The sequence below is a fragment of the Nicotiana tabacum genome, chromosome 3 (assembly GCF_000715075.1).
Source record: "Nicotiana tabacum cultivar K326 chromosome 3, ASM71507v2, whole genome shotgun sequence".
NCBI lineage: Eukaryota > Viridiplantae > Streptophyta > Magnoliopsida > Solanales > Solanaceae > Nicotiana > Nicotiana tabacum.
The window spans coordinates 60242293-60260811 of record NC_134082.1 but is presented as its reverse complement, the minus strand read 5'-3'; the positions used below and the strand labels follow the sequence as shown (position 1 = coordinate 60260811).

At 36.1% G+C, this 18519-nt stretch overlaps 2 protein-coding genes across 3 annotated transcripts; one reads left to right on the top strand and one right to left on the bottom strand.

Moving 5' to 3' along the window:
- Positions 1-1687: 1687 nt before the first annotated feature.
- LOC107774193 (protein DETOXIFICATION 45, chloroplastic) lies at positions 1688-9777 on the top strand. 2 transcript variants are annotated; one of them, XM_016593670.2, is made up of 15 exons: positions 1688-1948; positions 2139-2420; positions 2814-2956; positions 3502-3645; positions 4086-4210; positions 4364-4499; positions 5147-5243; positions 5319-5419; positions 5959-6122; positions 6627-6698; positions 6865-6981; positions 7064-7159; positions 7239-7360; positions 7850-7904; positions 9272-9777. In XM_016593670.2, exons 2-15 carry the CDS (start codon positions 2161-2163, stop codon positions 9284-9286), a joined length of 1647 nt encoding a protein of 548 aa, XP_016449156.1. In that variant the 5' UTR covers positions 1688-1948; positions 2139-2160; the 3' UTR covers positions 9287-9777. The 2 variants fall into 2 exon arrangements, with proteins under 2 accessions (XP_016449156.1, XP_016449157.1); XM_016593671.2 differs by lacking the exon at positions 1688-1948 and having other exon boundaries at positions 2283-2420; positions 2854-2956.
- Positions 9778-9794: 17 nt separating this feature from the next.
- LOC107774192 (butanoate--CoA ligase AAE1-like) lies at positions 9795-13373 on the bottom strand. Its single transcript, XM_016593669.2, has 3 exons — positions 12785-13373; positions 10826-11627; positions 9795-10637 (listed from the first exon to the last, which is right to left on the bottom strand). The coding sequence occupies exons 1-3, from the start codon at positions 13193-13195 to the stop codon at positions 10009-10011; spliced, it is 1842 nt and encodes a 613-aa protein (XP_016449155.1). The 5' UTR covers positions 13196-13373; the 3' UTR covers positions 9795-10008.
- Between the last annotated feature and the right edge of the window lie 5146 nt (positions 13374-18519).

Sequence of the window (18519 nt, the reverse complement as noted above, 5' to 3'; positions counted from 1 at the left end):
AATACAACAAGCGGCAAGCTCGACTACAATTATCAAACATACTTCTCCAATATTTTCTTTCCTTTAAAACACATATCAATGACAATAACAATAATATACTCAAGTTACTCCAACAATTTTCAGCCACTTTAAACAACTAAACCAGCTAAACAAATCCACATAGTATGGCAAACGACTCAAATACACCATTCGTCTATTACTTCCATCGTAAAATGACTAAGTGTAACTACAACATCAACATGTATACTAACATAGAGAGAAAGAGAGGTTTTACCTTATAATACCTTCATATATTCATAACTATAACTCAGCACCACTTTCAACAACTATACATACCAAAAACAATGTCAACATGCCATACAATATACTCAACTAATTGCTTTCATCATCTGCTCTTCAACTAACAACTTATTAACAACTAACATAATTAAATCATCCAAAATGTCCAGCACACAAACAACTACTTTATATAGTTTCCAGCCTTATATCCATCATAAAAATAACATTAGACAACCCAACACATCTCAAGAACATCACAAACAACTTTCGAGTGCTATCTTGCAAGATCTCAACCAAACAACCTAGCGAAGGCTTAGATATGATCAAACTCATATAGAAGAAGAGGAGCTTACCTTTAAACAACAAGAAAAACTCCAAGAACAACTCTCCTTAAAATTGAAAGAACTCACAACTCATCAACAACACCATATAAGTGATCTCCACCACTTCTACAACACTTTTAGTGAAAAACTTAGGTGCTTTGGCCTTGAATTTGTGTATGAACCTTTACGATGTGCTTAAAGAGAGTTTTGAGGTGCTTGGAGGTCTGGTTTTGGTAAAAAATGAGACTTGGAGACGAAGGCCACCATTTTATATAACAGGATAAGCGTCTACTGACTTTGTGGGTCTCAATGGGAGCTGCTTGTGCAGTCTCACAAAAACACAAACGTCTCTCTACTCCGACATCGTATCGACTAACGATTTAACGAATTGAAAACTAAACTCGTAGATCTTCAATTTGGTGGATAGATCACCCTGTAATGCTAGGTACATTGAGAGAAAAGCTCAGTAACATTAAACCCAAATTTTCAATATTATGAACCTAACTTGTGACAACTTTTGCCGTCTTTTATTTTACAACTCGCTTGACTTTAAAACTTAATATACGACTATTATACGATTCAAATACCTCATAATATGATCTTCTTGGTTTGTTAAGAACTCCTAGTCATACCCCAAAGATACCGGCTATAACATTTCCAATTTGCCGGCTTTTTTTCAACTCATCCAACTTCTAACCCTCTTAGTACTTGCTGATCATGATCTTAAACCTTTGTAACTTCAAAGGTAACATGATTAATTTTGTATAATCTCAAAAATGATTTCATTTTCGAGCTTATGTCAATTGACTTACGATGTACGAAAATGCCTGAGGTAATATTCACAACACACACGTACACACAAAATAAAACATGGTATAGAGTTCGGATTAAAGTTTTAAATTGTCAATATGTAGCTAAAGTTAAGTATCACCATATCTATAATCTCATGATACTAATAAGAACACTATTCATTCCTCCTCCACCCCCACCCACCCAACCACGCACAAAAGATAAAATATGGCACAGAGTTAAAGAGTAAAGTTTTAATTGATTTAAGAACAAAAAATTATTAAAAAGCTGACAGAAGCCTCTTTTAACACATTTGGGCGCGAGTGAATTGAAGAGACTCCACCTACCTCTTTTCTTTACATTTCCTCCACAACTTCACCAACCCATGATATGCAATCAGTATAACATTACTATTGCTGCTATATAAGCACGTTTACCTATACAATTATTAGCTCATTAACAGCAACGATACTCCCCGCTCTTCAAGAATCCATCAATCCAAGAATGTGTTCACCTTATTAGATTCTGCTGATGCTGTTTTCAGATTGACCTTTCAGGTACTTTTCCTTTTGGATATTTTCCCTTTTACAGTATCAAATTTTATCAGGGTTTCTTTGTATTTTTCCCTCTTCATTCTTGGTTTTGCTTTTATTGAAATCTTAAACTTTCACATATGAAGTTACAGAAGAAGTGATAATGAAGCTGGATTTTGGAGTAAAAGATTAACTGGGTGTTTGAATTTTGCAGAATTTGTTGTTGCTGAGCTAAAATGGCAGCTCTTAAGCTCTCAGGTGCAGTAAGGATTGGAACTAGTAGTAGTGAATGTGCAAGAAGAACCTTAAAGAAAGTTTTTCTAGTCAAGACTTCAACAAGGAATAATTATGTTGGATCAAGATTTGTGAAGAGGTCGAGATTAGACAATGTTGTTAAGAATTGTGGGTTAGTGAGTGATGAACATTCTGTAGATTCTTCTAATCTTGAAGAAAAATTTGGCTCAACTAGAGACCAACTCTTAACTGAAGGAGCAATGTAAGATTTCCATCTTAGCATTAAAGTTATAACACTAGCTTTTGTCACTATTTTTTTAATTTCAGTTATTTTAATGTGACAAAAAATGATTTTCTGACATAGGTAAAATTCAGTTAGTTTAATTTTGTGAGAAAAGATAATTTTGTGGCTGTACTATTAACAAAGGCTAGGATGTAAAGATTGAAAAGCCTCCATGCTAATCTGTTTTTACAAACTTCTGTGTGGAAAACTCTTTTGTGTGATTGGAGATGTTACACTTACATAGGGGAATCAAATAGTGTTCATCTTTTGCTATATCTTTGTTTGACTGTATAATTTATGCATTGGTTACCAGCACAAAAAGATATGTTTGTGTGAGAATGTGATGGGAAATTTCTAAGTGCTATGCCTCAGTGCATTGCCAGGAACTTCTACTGAACAATTCCCAACTCAGGATGTACAAACCGAGCTTATAATGCTTTCTTTGCCTGCTATTGCTGGTCAAGCAATTGAACCGTTGGCACAGCTTATGGAGACAGCTTATATTGGACGAATGGGTTAGTTATTGTCCAATCTTCCATTTTGTTTATGCTTCTGCCCCCATTTACTGCATTATATTGCTAGTATTATCCTGTTATTTCTTGATGTATTTCTCTCCTTTGAGAATTGTTTCTTTGTTTGTTGCTAAATGCACCCATTAATTGATCTTACTTGACATTATATGTCACGCAATGCTGGTTACTTCTTTGGTTGAGCTTCCTAACTTATTCTGAGAAATAAATGTAAGACAGTAAAACTTCAGTCTTCCTGTTGATTTTATTCTGTGAACTTCGAAATTTAGTGCATTCTTTCAAGCAATTGCTTTGTTGAATTCTTTACAGAGAAACGAGAGTTCCACAAGGTTCTCGCTTGGATTTTGAGGATTTTATTGAATGGTCCTTCAAACTTTTTGCCAATTACTTTTTTGGTTAGCGCATGCATCATTTTCCTAACTTAATCTTTGTATTATTTTTTTCATTGTTGCAGTATTTCTATAGATAAATGTTTATTGGAGATAGTGGACTCCACTTCATACCTGACAAGCTCTTTGCTTTGATTAAAGGTGCATTGGAGTTGGCATCAGCTGGCATTTCTGTATCAATCTTTAACATAATATCGAAGGTGTTTAACATCCCTCTCCTGAGTGTGGCAACATCATTCGTGGCAGAAGACATCTCCAAGTATGCTGATGAGGACTCAGCTGCTGGTAAATTTGCATAGGTGCTAAAGGGGGATCTGCTTATAAGCATGTCACTTCTTAGATTACACATATTCACACAGTCACACATTTATCTATATATCTATACAGATGGTAAATAATTACTCCCTCCGTTCCAAACTTATGTTACCCTTTTTCGCTTTTCGAGAGTCAATTTGACTAATCTTTGAAGCTAAATTGGATTAAATTAACTCAATATTTTAAAGTTAAAATTTGGACATTTAAAAACTATACGAAAAAATACTATAAGTTGCAATTCTTTTCACGTCAATACGATGTAAAAATGCATTTCAAAATGTTGGTCAAAGTTTACATAGTTTGAATCTCGAAAAGCGAAAAGGTTCATATAAACTGGAATGGAGGGAGTAATAGATTAAGATTATTTAATTAGCACTGCCTCTGAAACAGCAAAGTGTTTCCTGAAACAGCTGAAAGAAAGGCACTTCCATCTGTCTCCACTGCCTTAGTTTTATCTGCTGGAATTGGTCTGATTGAAGCCGCAGCAATGTATCTTGGTACTGGAACCTTTCTCAGCATCATGGGTTTATCAACGGTAAATAATCCTTATGCATTTGAATAGCTCGATGTGTTGTTTAAATGCTATTATATTTTAAGCTTGTGTACTTTCCCATCACAGACCGGCATATATGCTTGCCGATTGAAATTTGATTATGATAACGAGATTATTTTGAACCTTTTTCAACAGGATTCAACCATGCGTATTCCAGCAGAGCATTTTCTTAAACTTAGAGCGCTTGGTGCTCCAGCTGTAGTGCTTTATCTGGCTGTGCAAGGCATCTTTCGTGGTTTTAAGGACACAAGGACCCCTGTAATATGTTTAGGCAAGTCTTCTAAACTATTGGTAGAATATTCAAGAGAAGAGTTTTACAATTTAGGTGTTAACCTCTTTGGTTTATACAAAATACAACTCCCTGGCCCAACTCAACCAACCTTTTCTTTTTCAGTTAATGCCTTTGTGTACGTTGCATTTCTGCTGACATTCATCTTGAGGAAGTTGCTGTCTGCTTCATTGCATGCCTTCAAATAGCAGTTTGCAATCAGTAGATGAATGTGTGTACTAAATTTTCGGGATTGTAGATATGTTAGTGTACAATATATCTCCACATCTAAGTAGAGCACCTACTTTGCTTTTATTCTATGTAATGACATGTTGAGCGTCAAGTCATGTACTAATCAATCATAGAAAAACATTGTAACAGATAATTTATATTGAGCTATATCTGAAAAGAAATAGCTCTTGGCAAAGTAGTATTTACCTTTTTGGTTTGTAGTGTCACTAAATATATTAGACGAAGAAACTTCCTCAGAATATTTCTCCACCTGAAAGAAGCTAAGCTGACTCTTGCTCTGTTGGTTGAGCATGCATTTTATTTTATTTTATTGAAGATATGAATAACTAGGCATTCTATCAATATCCTTTAGTTTTTTTCTCTAACTTTAACTGGTAGAAAATGTGTGGATATTGCAGGGTTAGGGAATCTGTCAGCTGTATTTTTCTTTCCCATCTTCATGTATATTTTTCAACTGGGCATCACTGGTGCAGCCATTTCTACCGTATTATCTCAGTATGTTCCTGGAAAGTTCTACTTTGTTTTTCCATTACAACATCTGGCAAATAAATTAATGACTTTAAATTGCAGATACATTGTGGCCATTTTGATGTTATGGCATCTTAATAAAAAGACTGTATTGCTGCTGCCAAGCATTAAGAACTTGCAACTTGGTGGCTATTTAAAATCTGGTAAGTGATTTATGTTGAGCTAATTAATTTGTACGAATTTTTTTATCAAATTGTCCAAGCTGTTGTATATGACTTACTATGTTGTTGCATGATAATCAAGAAAAAACAAGACATTCATTCAACCGGTGCTCCCAGTACATTAGTTTAGCTTAAACAGGCCTGTTCTCAGAAAATTTCCGACTTCAGATTATAGTTACAGTCCTTGCTGTAAGAGTTATAAAACAACTACTTGAGCTAGAAGCTTAGTCATAAAGAGGAAAAGATGTTCCAATATACTAGCAGTGATGCTTTCATGTATGTTTCACTGTAGTTGAAACTTCTGGAAATTCTAGGAAGAAACAAAAATTAATCAAAAAGCTTCATAACATGATCTAATTCTTTCTACTTTGAAGTTGAATTTCTAGTATTAGCTGTTCTGATGATTAATTCATCAAAAATGATGTTCCTGTAAGTAAGCTAGTCCGTTTATTATTGGAGAGTCTGAATCTCTCGTGTTAGTATCTGTGGGGAGTAAGTTTCGAACTTTCATGTGGCATTAGGTGGTTTTCTTCTTGGGAGAACTCTAGCTGCTGTTCTTACAGTAACTTTGAGCACATCAATGGCGGCTCGATTAGGAGCAATACCCATGGCGGCCCATCAGATATGCCTGCAAGTATGGTTGTCTGCCTCGCTATTGGCAGATGCCCAAGCTGCATCTGGTCAGGTTAGCATTTTTTACCCTCTATTTATTCATTTGTTTCCATTATGAATGAGTTTGCAATTAAATTTGCATGCTGATGATGGAAACAATGATAACTGAATTTATGAGCTAATAAACCTGCATGGAACATTTTCAGTAATTTCAATTTAGATGCTAAAGTTTTCTTTGGAACATTTTAGGTCTTCGTCATAACTACAAAGACACTGGACAAGTCAGTAGTTCTCAACAGACTTCAGTTGAATTTATGAGCTAATAAACCTGCTTTTTATTTCGACAAGTAAACCATTTTGTTTAATTTCATTTTGTTGAAATCACACCTAAATCTGTTTACACTGCGAAGTCCAATCTTGTATTTCTATTTAACATTTTGCTTTGTTCACTGTGGTTCTAATCCTGTACGAGATCTTCTGCAAAACATCAAAGCATGACAAGTATATGTCCTCATTGAAGAAATCTGTTTGAATTTTACTGTATGACAAACATAGATTTTCGTTTTTCATTTTGCAGGCTCTCATTGCAAGTTCTTTTGCAAGACAGGACTACAGCCGAGTTAAATTGATCACACATGTAGCTTTAAAGGTTAGATAGACTTTTTTTGCATCTTATAGCTCTCCTAGATGGAAAAAAGTCGAGACATCCTTAGCTGTTTCCTGTTTTCTTCTCTCTCTCTCTCTCTCTCTCCTTATTATCTTCTTTTTCTTTAATCTCTTTTAAGTTTTTAACAAAGTGCACTTGGCATTTTCAGACTGGATTAGCTACTGGGGTTTTGTTAGCCATTATTTTGGGTCTGTCCTTTCCTTCTTTTGCGAAGTGCTTCACAAACGACTCTCAAGTTCTAGATATCGTTAGATCTGGTTTACTGGTATGCTTTATCTATTCTGCACTTAGTTTATGTGTTCCTTTCATTGCATCTTCCTCAGCATTTTGTGTCCAATTTCTTACAGTTTGTCAGTGCCAGTCAACCCCTTAATGCTCTAGCCTATATCTTTGATGGGCTCCACTATGGTGTTTCAGATTTCCCATTTGCAGCTATCTCCATGGTAAGCAACCTCTATAAAAATGGTGCAATAATTAAAAGAAAATACGAACTTTGTACTGACGTTTCCTCACAATTTGTAGATGATCGTGGGTGCACTCTCTTCAGTGTTTCTGCTTTATGCTACTCCTATAATTGGTCTTCCAGGAGTTTGGTCGGGTTTGACTATTTTCATGGGATTGCGCTCTGTGGCTGGTTTCATGAGGTAATTTAACTACCAAATAAACTACTATATGTAGATTAGGAACTTACAATCTCGAACCTAGACCTGTTTGATTATTCTTGACTTCTTGGCATTTAGAAGCCTTCTAAAATGTCAAATTCCCCGTAAATCTAGTGAACTCGTCCCCCAGCATCTTTTCGGATCTCTATTCCCACATTTATATGCATCTCTTTTACAAAAGAAATGAAGGCCAACGTTTTCTTTTTAGTTACTTTTCAAATCTGCAATTTTCTTTGGGTGTTTTAGGGTGGGGGCGAGGGGGAGGGTTGACTTGTTGAATCTACAACACGTTGACAAGAGCATCATTTTTTCTAAAATATAAATAAGAGCCATAGTCAAGGGCCTTTTGGTTTAACAATATGTTCTGTGGAAATTGAATATGTTGTTAGATTCTACATTCTGAAGTACCTTCCATCCAGGACCATTGCTTCACTCTGTTTGCATAATTCTTAATTCATGTTTCTATTTTAGATTATCAGCGAAGAATGGTCCATGGTGGTTCTTACAGGACTCACAAGAAAATGAGGTCAGTTGACTTTAACTTTCAATATGGTTCACTAGTCAGGTCACAACATGCACTAATGTTGATGTATTGGCTTCTCTTTAAAATTTTAACTTCTAGATAGAATGGCATGAATTCTGGAATCTGTATAACACATGTAACCCACATCCACCTCTTTCCACCCCTACCTACCACCCCAGCCCAAAAAAAATGAAATTGAAATTGCAACTAGATTCTGGCAATTGAAGAAGGATCTCGGATACTTGGCAAAAATATGAACCGCTTTAATACTTGTATTGCTGCATTGGTGGTCGAGGGAGAAGAAAGGGGGTTTAATTATAGGAGTCGAACCATGACCTAAAGCAGTATTTGAACGCCCTTTGTCACACTCTGGTAGCCTTCATTATTGTGTTAATGGAATTCAACAATCAATATATATACATAAAAGAAATTTTCACCTATACACAGTTTAATTTTCTGACAAAGGGGATCAATTGATCACCTTTAGGCCAATGTGGCTCCATTACTGGCTTGCCCCTCTATGCAGCAATAAGAAGAAAAATCCTACTGCTTGCAAGCATACCTATTAGGGTCGTTTGGTTGGTGAAGAAGTTATGCAGGATTATGGTGATGGGATTATATTATGGAGATCAGGTAATAACAGGACTATTTAGTGAATATACTTTTATTGTTCTGATGGTAAGCAACCTCCACTTCCAACCAAGAGGTTGTGAGTTCGAGTCTCCCCAAGAGCAAGGTGGGAAATTCTTGGAGGGAAGGATGCCGAGGGTCTATTTCGAAACAGTCTCCCTACCCTAGGGTAGGGGTAAGGTCTGCGTACACACTACCCTCCCCAGACCCTACTAAGTGGGATTATACTAGGTTGTTGTTGTTGTTGTAGTACTTTTATTGATAGATGTTTGTTTCATTGGACTGAAAATGGGAGATACGGGATATAATATAAATATGTGTTTTGTTTCAAACTAGATAAGTTGGGAGAAACTTTTATTTCCTATTTTAATCTTGGATTTTTAAAGGACTTTGGTAGAAGAGCTTTGGAGAAGGGAATCTTTCATTTTAGTGTTTTATCCAAGGTTGGTTATGATGTTGGTATAAAAATAATACCATAATTGTGGTATAAATAATCCTAGAATTGCTAATCACGAAATGGAAAATTCAACCAAATGCGGGATAAAATAATCCTGCGTTTATCCCAAAATTGTTATAACTTATCCCACAAACCAAACGACCCCTTACTGCATTGCCCTTACCTTCTTACGCAACATTGGAATTATTTGTACTTTCGCCTTCCATTAACGCCAAATTTATGCCGTCTTTTCATGTGCATCTTTTCTCATGAGTTCCACTTTCTTATGTTCTTTCATTTCTAGGTTGCAATATCATAGGAACGCGTTGAGATTAAAGGCTGCATGATTTTCAAATGAAGTTAAAGCTTAAGGCAATGGAGCTACTATTGAACAACATACCCAAGATAGATCAGCTGTGGTGTAAAATTTTGCAACTTTAGCTACCTGGAGTAGAATCATCCGGTACTGTTCTACTCAAACCTTAGGACTTCATAGCCTCTTATTTTTCTTACAAAGTTTGTATCTTTTGAAGCCACAGATGTAAATTTCATTTGATAAATAAATGGAAGAAAAATCTTGGTCTGTTTCTAGTATGTGTAGATCAAATTGAACAGAAGACTTGAAGTTTAGCGAGAAAATGTAGAACTGAAAAATAAAATAAAACAAACTTCACGAGTGGATAATCTCATGTTCAATCTGCATAGCTAGAAAGTTTTTTTTTTTTCTGGATTTTATTTATATTCATTGACAGTGTAATCAAATTTATTATTCAAGTTACTACTTCCATTATGGTTGATTACCCGTAATTACTTTTTTAATGACATGATAGTCTAATTACGTTTTCACTATTAGTATAGTTAACCTGTCTTATTACAGTGTATCCCAATTTACGGTACAGATCATTTCTCTTGATGGAACATAACTTAAAGTGCAAATGTGTGTTATTACCAGCAATGTCCAATATTGAACTGATTGGCATGAAAGAATGATCCACACAGATGACTTCATAAAGTCAATCCTGTCCTGCCACTTCATTTCGTTCAGAAAAGACTGCCCAAGGCTTTTGCTTTCTCCTTTAGGATAAATTTCTGTATCTTTCCAGTTGTTGTTTTGGGGAGATCTTGAAATATTACTGTCCGGGGTGCCATGTAATGAGGCAAATTATCCCTGCAGAAGTTGATAATTTCTTTATCACTAACATCAAATCCCTCCTTCAACTTCACAAATGCACAAGGTGTCTGTCCCCAGTGGTTATCTGGTCGTGCGACTACTGCTGCTTCAAACACTGCTGGATGTCTATACAGAGCTCTTTCCACCTCAACTGTGCTTATATTTTCTCCACCAGAGATTATGATGTCTTTTAACCGATCCTTAATGTCTATATAACCATCAGGATGTTTAACAGCAAGATCACCACTATGAAACCGTCCACCTCTAAAAGCTTCTTCTGTTGCTTTGACATCTTTCCAATAACCACTCATTACTGTATTTGCTCTAAACATAACTTCTCCCATTGTTACACCATCCGCGGGCACCTTCTCCATGGTGGCAGAATCTCTTACATCAACTTCCTCTAAACAAAGATGTTGCACTCCTTGTCTTGCTTTCAGCGTAAATCTTTCATCTGGAGGCAAAGAATCCCACTCAGGCTTCCACAAGCAATATATACCTGAAAGGTTAATTTCACGTAGTATCACCGAATTTTATCAACTACACAGTAAAAGCACAAATTTGTTTTTGTCACGATAATGTAACTGAACTTTACCAATGACAACAATAAAGTCATAGAACTGTTTTCATGACTTAACTTTTATAGTAGGTTAAGTTCAGTGATCATACGTGAAATTAATCTTGTACCTGGACCATATGTCTCTGTTAGTCCATATAAGTGATTTACTCCAAATCCCAACTCCTCCATTCTGGAAAGGATTTGTGGAGGTGGTGGTGAACCCCCTGTCATAATCTTAACCTTGTGTGGAAGTGGCTTCCGGTCACGCGGCGACGAATTCACTATCATGTTCAAGACAGTAGGTGCCCCTCCCATATATGTCACATTGTACAATGAAATACTTTCAAATATTTCTTTTGCAGATACATGTCTTAGACAAACATTAGTGCCACCAAATGCTGCTAGACCCCAAATGAGGCACCATCCGTTGCAGTGAAATGTTGGAACAGTCCAAAGATAAATAGGTAATGAACTCATCTCATGAAGCAAAAATGTGGCAATAGAATTGAGATATGCACCTCTATGACTGTAAACAACTCCTTTAGGACCTGATGTTGTTCCAGAAGTATAGTTAATGCTAATAGGGTCAAATTCACTTATTGGCCACCTTATAGAAAAATCACTATGGCCACTTTTGAGGAGACTTTCATATTCATAAGTGTTAGAGTTGTCAATATTCTTAGATTTTTCAGAGATTACAACAAGAAGAGGTGGTTGTGTTTTCTTGATAGCAAGAAGAGATATTGCTCCTTGAGCAAGTTGGAGCAACTGTTGATCCACAAATATGACTTTTGCTTCTGAATGAATTAGCAGTGTTGATATCATAGCTGAATCAAGTCGTGTGTTTAATGTACAAAGAATTGCTCCAGCCATTGGTACTGCAAAATGCAGCTCTTGCATTGCTGGAACATTAGGGGCTAGTGTTGCAACCTACAGGAAGAATTTCAAATACATAAAATTGAGGAACTAAATCATGTAAGTTATTGTGTCATTATTATTAAATTGGTGCAACAAGAAAGAAATTGATTAAAAACCAAAAGAGTAAATATCAAGAGAGTTTAAATTTTATGCACTGACTGTTTAAGAAATATTTACACAATTAGGTTACTTAAAAGTAATTACAGGTAAGTATATGCATTAGTAACCTACAAAACATAGTAAATAACTTGGTATAATTGATTAAGTTGTTTTACACTGTAAGTATATATAACTTAAAATCCAATTTGAGATAAGTTTTTGCCGGTGAGTTTCTTCCCAATTTTTTTGTTAAATAGCAAATTAATGCATAATTTCTAGCCATGTAACATTGTTAACATCTCAAATGACAAAGAATTAAAATCATTTCTTAATGGGATATTGTATACGGTCAAAATCGAGAAGTTCGACTTTGGGGCTACTATGCCGCTCCACGCCCAACCTCGAGAAGCCCGAAGCAGAGCGTGAGGTACGACCCCGAGGTGTGTCCCTCGAGGGAGCACATCGAAGGCTCACTATAATCGATTTCAGAGCAGTACAATCGACGATCGTCATGGAAAGGCGGAAAAACTCCCAAATATACGTGGTTAGAGTTGACCATGAGAATAGTACAAATCCTTACTAAGCCATTATACAGCTGTACTAATAGCATTTCCTTGTTATTATTAGACATGTACTATGTTGGGATTCGTCCCTCCTATATAAAGGGGACCCAAACATTCTTGTGAAAAAACTTTTTTCCACTCGACACAGAATATTGAATACAATAGAACATTCTCTGCTTTTCTTGCCTAAACATACTCAACAATTACTCTATGCATTTATTGCATTGTTCTTCATTTATTGTGTTCATTCATTGTTCTTCATTTATTGTTCATCATCAACTTTTAAAAGCTGCCCTCGAGGTCCCATATTGCTGAGCTCGAGGCCCTCAGTCTTGTAACCACACTGGTTTGCTTATCATTTCTTTTTCATTTATACTTAGTATTATTCACATAACAACTAGTGTTAAGATAAATCACGTATTTTTAAAACTACAAATCAAATATTATTATTAATACCATTTTCAAGGTAAACAGATATATCATGAACAAGTTGACATAAAATCTTACCACATCACCACGAGAAATCCCCAACTGAACCAAAGCAGAAGCAAGCTTTATACACCTAGCATAGGTCTCTTCCCAAGTGTACGTCACAGAGGAACCATAGATAACTGAAGTTCTATCACTAAAAACATTAGCTGCTCTCTCCAAGAAACTAATGGGTGTCAATGGAACATAATTTGCATCACATTTGATCATACCCTCCACGGATGCCCATGGCTCAGAAACTTGACGATCATGATCCCCAGAAAGCTGGCACAACCTCTTAGACATCTTCAATGTCTTAGGAAAAATTTTGGCTACGCCACTGGTCGTAGTGCATGAAAAGTGAGCTTGATTAGAACCATTAAAGAACCATCCACCCAATCTTGAGTCCTTGAAAAAGTGACTCATGTTGATGGTGGAAGAGAGACTCATTGGAAGTATATCGGAAGAGCTGCAAACTTGCAATATTGGTCTTCTAGCCCTGAGTTGATTAGTGCATTAATATAATTCTTTAGCGTCAATAGAATGGAAATATTAGTATTATTTGAAGGATTAGAGCTCAAATATGTGCCGGTGCGGATATGATGGTTTTTGTAAGAAGCACGCACTCATCTCCATATTGTTTGTATATATATACTCCGTACCTTCCACAAAAGAATGACATTATTTTCTTGTTAATGCATTTCAAAAAAAAAAAATTAATACATTTCTAAATTTTAAACAATTTAATTTGAACATATTATTTTACTCTTAATAATAAATTTCTATTGCAACCAGTGGCTGAGCCAAATTTTTTATTAAGGGCGGGGGATTAAATTATAAAAAAATAAACCCACGTCAAACAAGCCAAGGGGATTCAATATATAGCATATATACATATTTAAAGAAATGTTTACCTAGCTATATAGTGTAATTTTCCAACAAAGAGATGATGGTTGCCACCCTTTGAGTGACTCCACCACTAATTGCAACACAAATGTTTTGACAATTCAGTAAATACTATTCCTTCCATTCATTTTTAGTTGTCCACTTTTAACTTAGCACTCATGTTAAGAAAAAATAAATTAAATATGTACTTCTCAATTTTACCATAATAAGGATAGCATTTCCAAAAATATTGAAAAATAGGAAAAAATTATCTTTATCTTGATTTGCTAAAATGGACGAGTAAAAGAGAAAATATAATTTTAAGATAGTGGACAAGTAAAAGTGAAGGAAGGGAGGGAAGAGAGGGAATACAAGTGTGAGAAGTCTTCCTTTTTTCGTGTCTAAATTGTGTCATATTAATTGCATATGTATTTGATATTTCTCTTTGTAGAAACAACAAATAAACTAGGAAACCTTTCTGAAATTTTCAATCAAGAAATCTTATGAGTTAGTACGTAACCGAGTAGTAGGCTCGAGGTTTTAACTACGTACTGATCATAGCCTTTTGCTTGCTATATATCACGTGAAATAAGCTCCCTAGGAGTAGGTTGGGCGAAAATTGTATCACAATTAAAATCATACGACTTTATCAACCATCTCATTATGAGTTCAGAGTTGGAGAACTTCTTCCGTGTAAAATCAAACTTTGACTTTTAACCTATTTTTTTTAATTATATGTACAGTTTTAGTAGTTATTACTTAAAACTACAGTATTAATCAAAACGTAATATAGAGTATTTTCTAACTCTTCAAGTAATAATATGGAGGTAGTAGTATTTTTCTTTTGCACGATCCAATATAGTATAATCTGTTTACATCATAACTTGATCTCTCTTAACATTAGTTAAACTAACGTCAATCAATGTGAAGAATCTTTACATCATATATAACTTGATCTCTCTTAACATTAGTTAAACTATAACGTCAATCAATGTGATAGAGTATAATTTGTTTACATCAATATGCGATTATGATCTCTTTCATTAAGGAAAAAAGAGTTTAATTTTTGCATAAACACTCTTTGTGCTCGATTCAGATCGTTTTCTAAAATTTAGTTAATGTGTTCAAAAGTGGTAAATGTAAAACGTATGGTGTAAAAACTCTGCCTTTTCAGTCTTTATATTCTTCACGTACATGTTTAAGTTTCCTTTATCGATTACTCCTCTTTGAGTTTCCGATATATATATATATATATACTAGTACCTACTAAAATATGGACCAGCACTGTACTTATCTGATTGATATATATATATATATATATATATATATATATATATATATATATATATATATATATATATATATATACTAGTACCTACTAAAATATGGACCAGCACTGTACTTATCTGTAACATAGAATTACTTTTGTGGTTGTCATTATAGTATGATATTTATATTCCTTTTATTTCAACCTCCAATACATTTCTTTAATAGTAAGTTCAATCTGTTTCTTACTTATCTCTAGTAATAAAGGGTAAAATATTCGATTAGGTAAGTAAAAAGTAAGAGAGTCCATTCGTTCTAAGGCAAATCTGACATTGGAATATATATAAAAAAAAATTTGGAGCCATAATAAAGGTGAGTTTTGAACTTAATTGTTGAGTCGCCTTTTATGTTAAAGGTCGAAGAGATAAAAAAAAAATATTTGAAAGTTGTGCCTACGCTTTTACAGTTACCAAAATACCAATTAACCATAAATGTAGAGTTCAGCTTTTAGCTACTGCGCATTTACAACGGGCAGGTTGTCAATGCTAAACAGAAGGAAGGAATGAGCTACGTAGTCAATGACTAAAAATCTAAAGCCGACCTAAATTTAACCAACTTCCGTCAATCTTCTAAAAGCTTTACTTATTGTAATCTTTCTTCATTGGAGATCAAAGTACGTACTCATCAATCAAAGAACATCGACAAAACATTGAGGATTAACGATGTGATCGTGCTCAGATTGAGCTCCAATGGAGGAAAAGGAAAAATACACACTGAGAAGCTTCGAGAAGCAGATTGAAGCATAAATGAAATTTGCTTGCTTTCCAAAATATTTGTACAATGTATTTATACATGTGCACAGCTAGCACCAGCTCTAATATCCACTAACTACTAATCTAACTGCCTTATTACAATAATAGCCTAAATGTTTGCAGAAATGGCCTATACAAAAATAGCCTATGTGAATGTAAGGTAAGTACAATATGACTAATTATTAAATAATCTCAACACCCCCCCCCCTCCCCGAAGTTGGAGATGGGAAACGCACAGCCAACTTGCCAAGTAAAGGAGTATGTTTGTTGCCTGGCAAAGAAAGTCTATTCGTTCTAAGGCAAATCTTAAATTGGAATAAAAGACATGACAACGTGGTATCAAAGCAAAAGGTTATGACTAAAGAAATGTTAGAAAGAATACAAGAGATTGGTAGAAGAAAGCTTTGTAGGGAACCATGGATAGAATTATCAAGGGCATGGTACTTGCAAAAGGGACAAATATGAACATCCCTAAACAAAAGGAGTATGGCGGTGCACGGGACATACGCTAGGTGGATGACTTACTTTGGAGGAAGGATAAATGCTTTGAGGTAGTCAAGGAGGATGACGAAGTTGTTAAGGTACGCAATGCCTCAATGTACTTGACCAAGGTTGTCGTGCTGGGGTAGCGTCAGAAGTGTGCCAACATGGAAAAAAGGGTTATGCAAGATTGAGACGTGAGAGCAGTTCTGTAAAGAGTTGAAGAGAAATTCTACTCGATTAATATGGTCTACGAGTCTAGGGGAAAGCTAAGGGAGCTCCGAAAGACAGCCACAATTCTGGAGTATGTGCGCGAGTTCACTACCTTAATGCTGCAAATCTCGTTATTGTCCGAGGAAAATTCTTTCTTCTACTTCATGGATGGGTTGCAACTAAGGGAATGGCGAACAACGGAGAAATTAACGCTGCCAACACCCAATCCAATGTCATCCAGGATACTGATGGTAAGAAGGACCGTAACAAGAAGAGGAATGCCACCAACGAAAGAAGGAGGTTCCACACGAAATTGTGTCAAACGAAGGGCTTACATCCTAAGAACCATCTTCCACTGAGACGAGCGAGGATGAAGTGGAAGTCCTGCCCGAGGACGTCTCACTCGATAAAGAGTGGGTGATGAAGATGAACATGGGGATGGACGTCGTGGAGGTCTTTGGTCAACGTTTGGTGAAGGTGGAAGTCACCCTTAGCATTTTTAATGGACACACTCTTGAAGAGATTGAGAGTATCCAAAATAACTTAGAGGGACGTACACAATCCGAGATGGAACTAAGGCAAACCATCATTGCCTTAAAGTGCAGACTCATGGAGGATTTGAGTACTATCGATGTTATGAAGGCAAAGATAGAGTCACTCGAGGAGCATGTTGATGCTGGCGTGACCGAGGCAGCCATCAATATTGTGGTGATAAGGGAGGCCAAGATCAAGGCTCCCAAACCCCCGGTATTCAAAGGTGTTCGTGATGTACAAGGAGTGAAAAACTTCCTTTGGCACTTGGAGAACTAATTCAGACATAGAAAAATGAGGGACGACGAGGCCAAGATCAACACTATCGTGTTGTACCTCTCATAGACTGCCATGCTATGATGGAGAAAGAAGATGGCCGAAGTGGATAAAGGTCTATGTACTATTATCATGTTGGATTAGTTCAAAGATGAGTTCAAGTGACAGTTCTTTCCAAAACGTATTGTATGATTCAAGGCACAAGCTTAGGGAGTTGAAGCAAACAGGGAGAATACGTGACTATGTCAAAGAGTTTGATACCCTTATGTTTCAAATCCCCAACCTGACCAATGATGACTTGATGTTCCAGTTCATGGATAGGTTTCAAAATTGGGCTAAGCAGGAGGTTCAACGCCGGAAAGTTGCATATATATACCAAGCCATAGTGGAGGCCGAAATATTGATGGATTTCATGCATGACAAATATGACAAAGGCAAAAGTCAAGGATCAAAGGTTCACAATGTCAAAGGTGGGGGAGACCGTGGCAAAGGCAAGGAGATACAACAAAAATACTCCAAGACTCAAGATTCCAAAAAGTCAAGTGGCCGTCAGGGCTAAACCGAGAAGAAGGCACGAGCCAAGAAGAAGGGATGCTACATATGTGGAGGGCCACACTGCTTCAAGAATTGTCCCGATCTAAAGAGCCTCGGCACCATGGTCCGTAAACGGAAATGAGTTAAGAAGACATCAAGTATCCAACGTGGACGAGGCCATAGCGATAGCCGAATCGTTCATTGACTTCAAGATGAAGCCTATCAATTCCAAATAAGGCAACGCTGAGATGGGTGAGGGAGATCATGACAAGGACAAAAGGAAATATATAGCCGAGATATACAAGGAGGATGACAAAATTATTAAGATACGCAATGCCTCAATGTACTTGACCAAGGTTGCCGCACTAGGGAAGCATCAGAAGTGTGCTAACATGGAAAAAGGGGTTATGCAAGATTGAGACATGAAATAAGTTCAAGAAAGAGTTAAAGAGCAATTATACTCAATAAATGTGGTGTAAGAGTCTAGTGGAAAGCTAAGGGACCTCCGACAGACGGCAACAATTCAGGAGTATGTGCGCGAGTTCACTACCTTAATGCTGCAAATCTCGTCATTGTCTGAGGAAGATTCTTTCTTATACTTCATGGATGGGTTGCAACTAAGGGAATGGCGAACGATGAAGAAATTAACGCTTCCAACACCTAATCCAATGTCATCTGTCGCGCTCCCTTTTTCTCGCGAAATCGGGTTTATGACATTGACAACTCTTTTAACAAATATTAAAAGAGAAGAGTCACCACCTAATGATTAAAGTGCAT

Excerpts from the sequence above, each read along its gene's own strand:
- LOC107774193 (XM_016593670.2), top strand. The coding sequence starts at position 2,161 with ATGGCAGCTCTTAAGCTCTCAGGTGCAGTAAGGATTGGAACTAGTAGT. Across the intron at positions 2,421-2,813 it reads CTCTTAACTGAAGGAGCAAT|TGCATTGCCAGGAACTTCTA; the intron begins GTAAGATTTCCA and ends GCTATGCCTCAG. Across the intron at positions 4,211-4,363 it reads GCATCATGGGTTTATCAACG|GATTCAACCATGCGTATTCC; the intron begins GTAAATAATCCT and ends CTTTTTCAACAG.
- LOC107774192 (XM_016593669.2), bottom strand. The coding sequence starts at position 13,195 with ATGAGTCTCTCTTCCACCATCAACATGAGTCACTTTTTCAAGGACTCA. Across the intron at positions 11,628-12,784 it reads GGATTTCTCGTGGTGATGTG|GTTGCAACACTAGCCCCTAA; the intron begins GTAAGATTTTAT and ends TTCTTCCTGTAG. Across the intron at positions 10,638-10,825 it reads AACAGAGACATATGGTCCAG|GTATATATTGCTTGTGGAAG; the intron begins GTACAAGATTAA and ends TTAACCTTTCAG.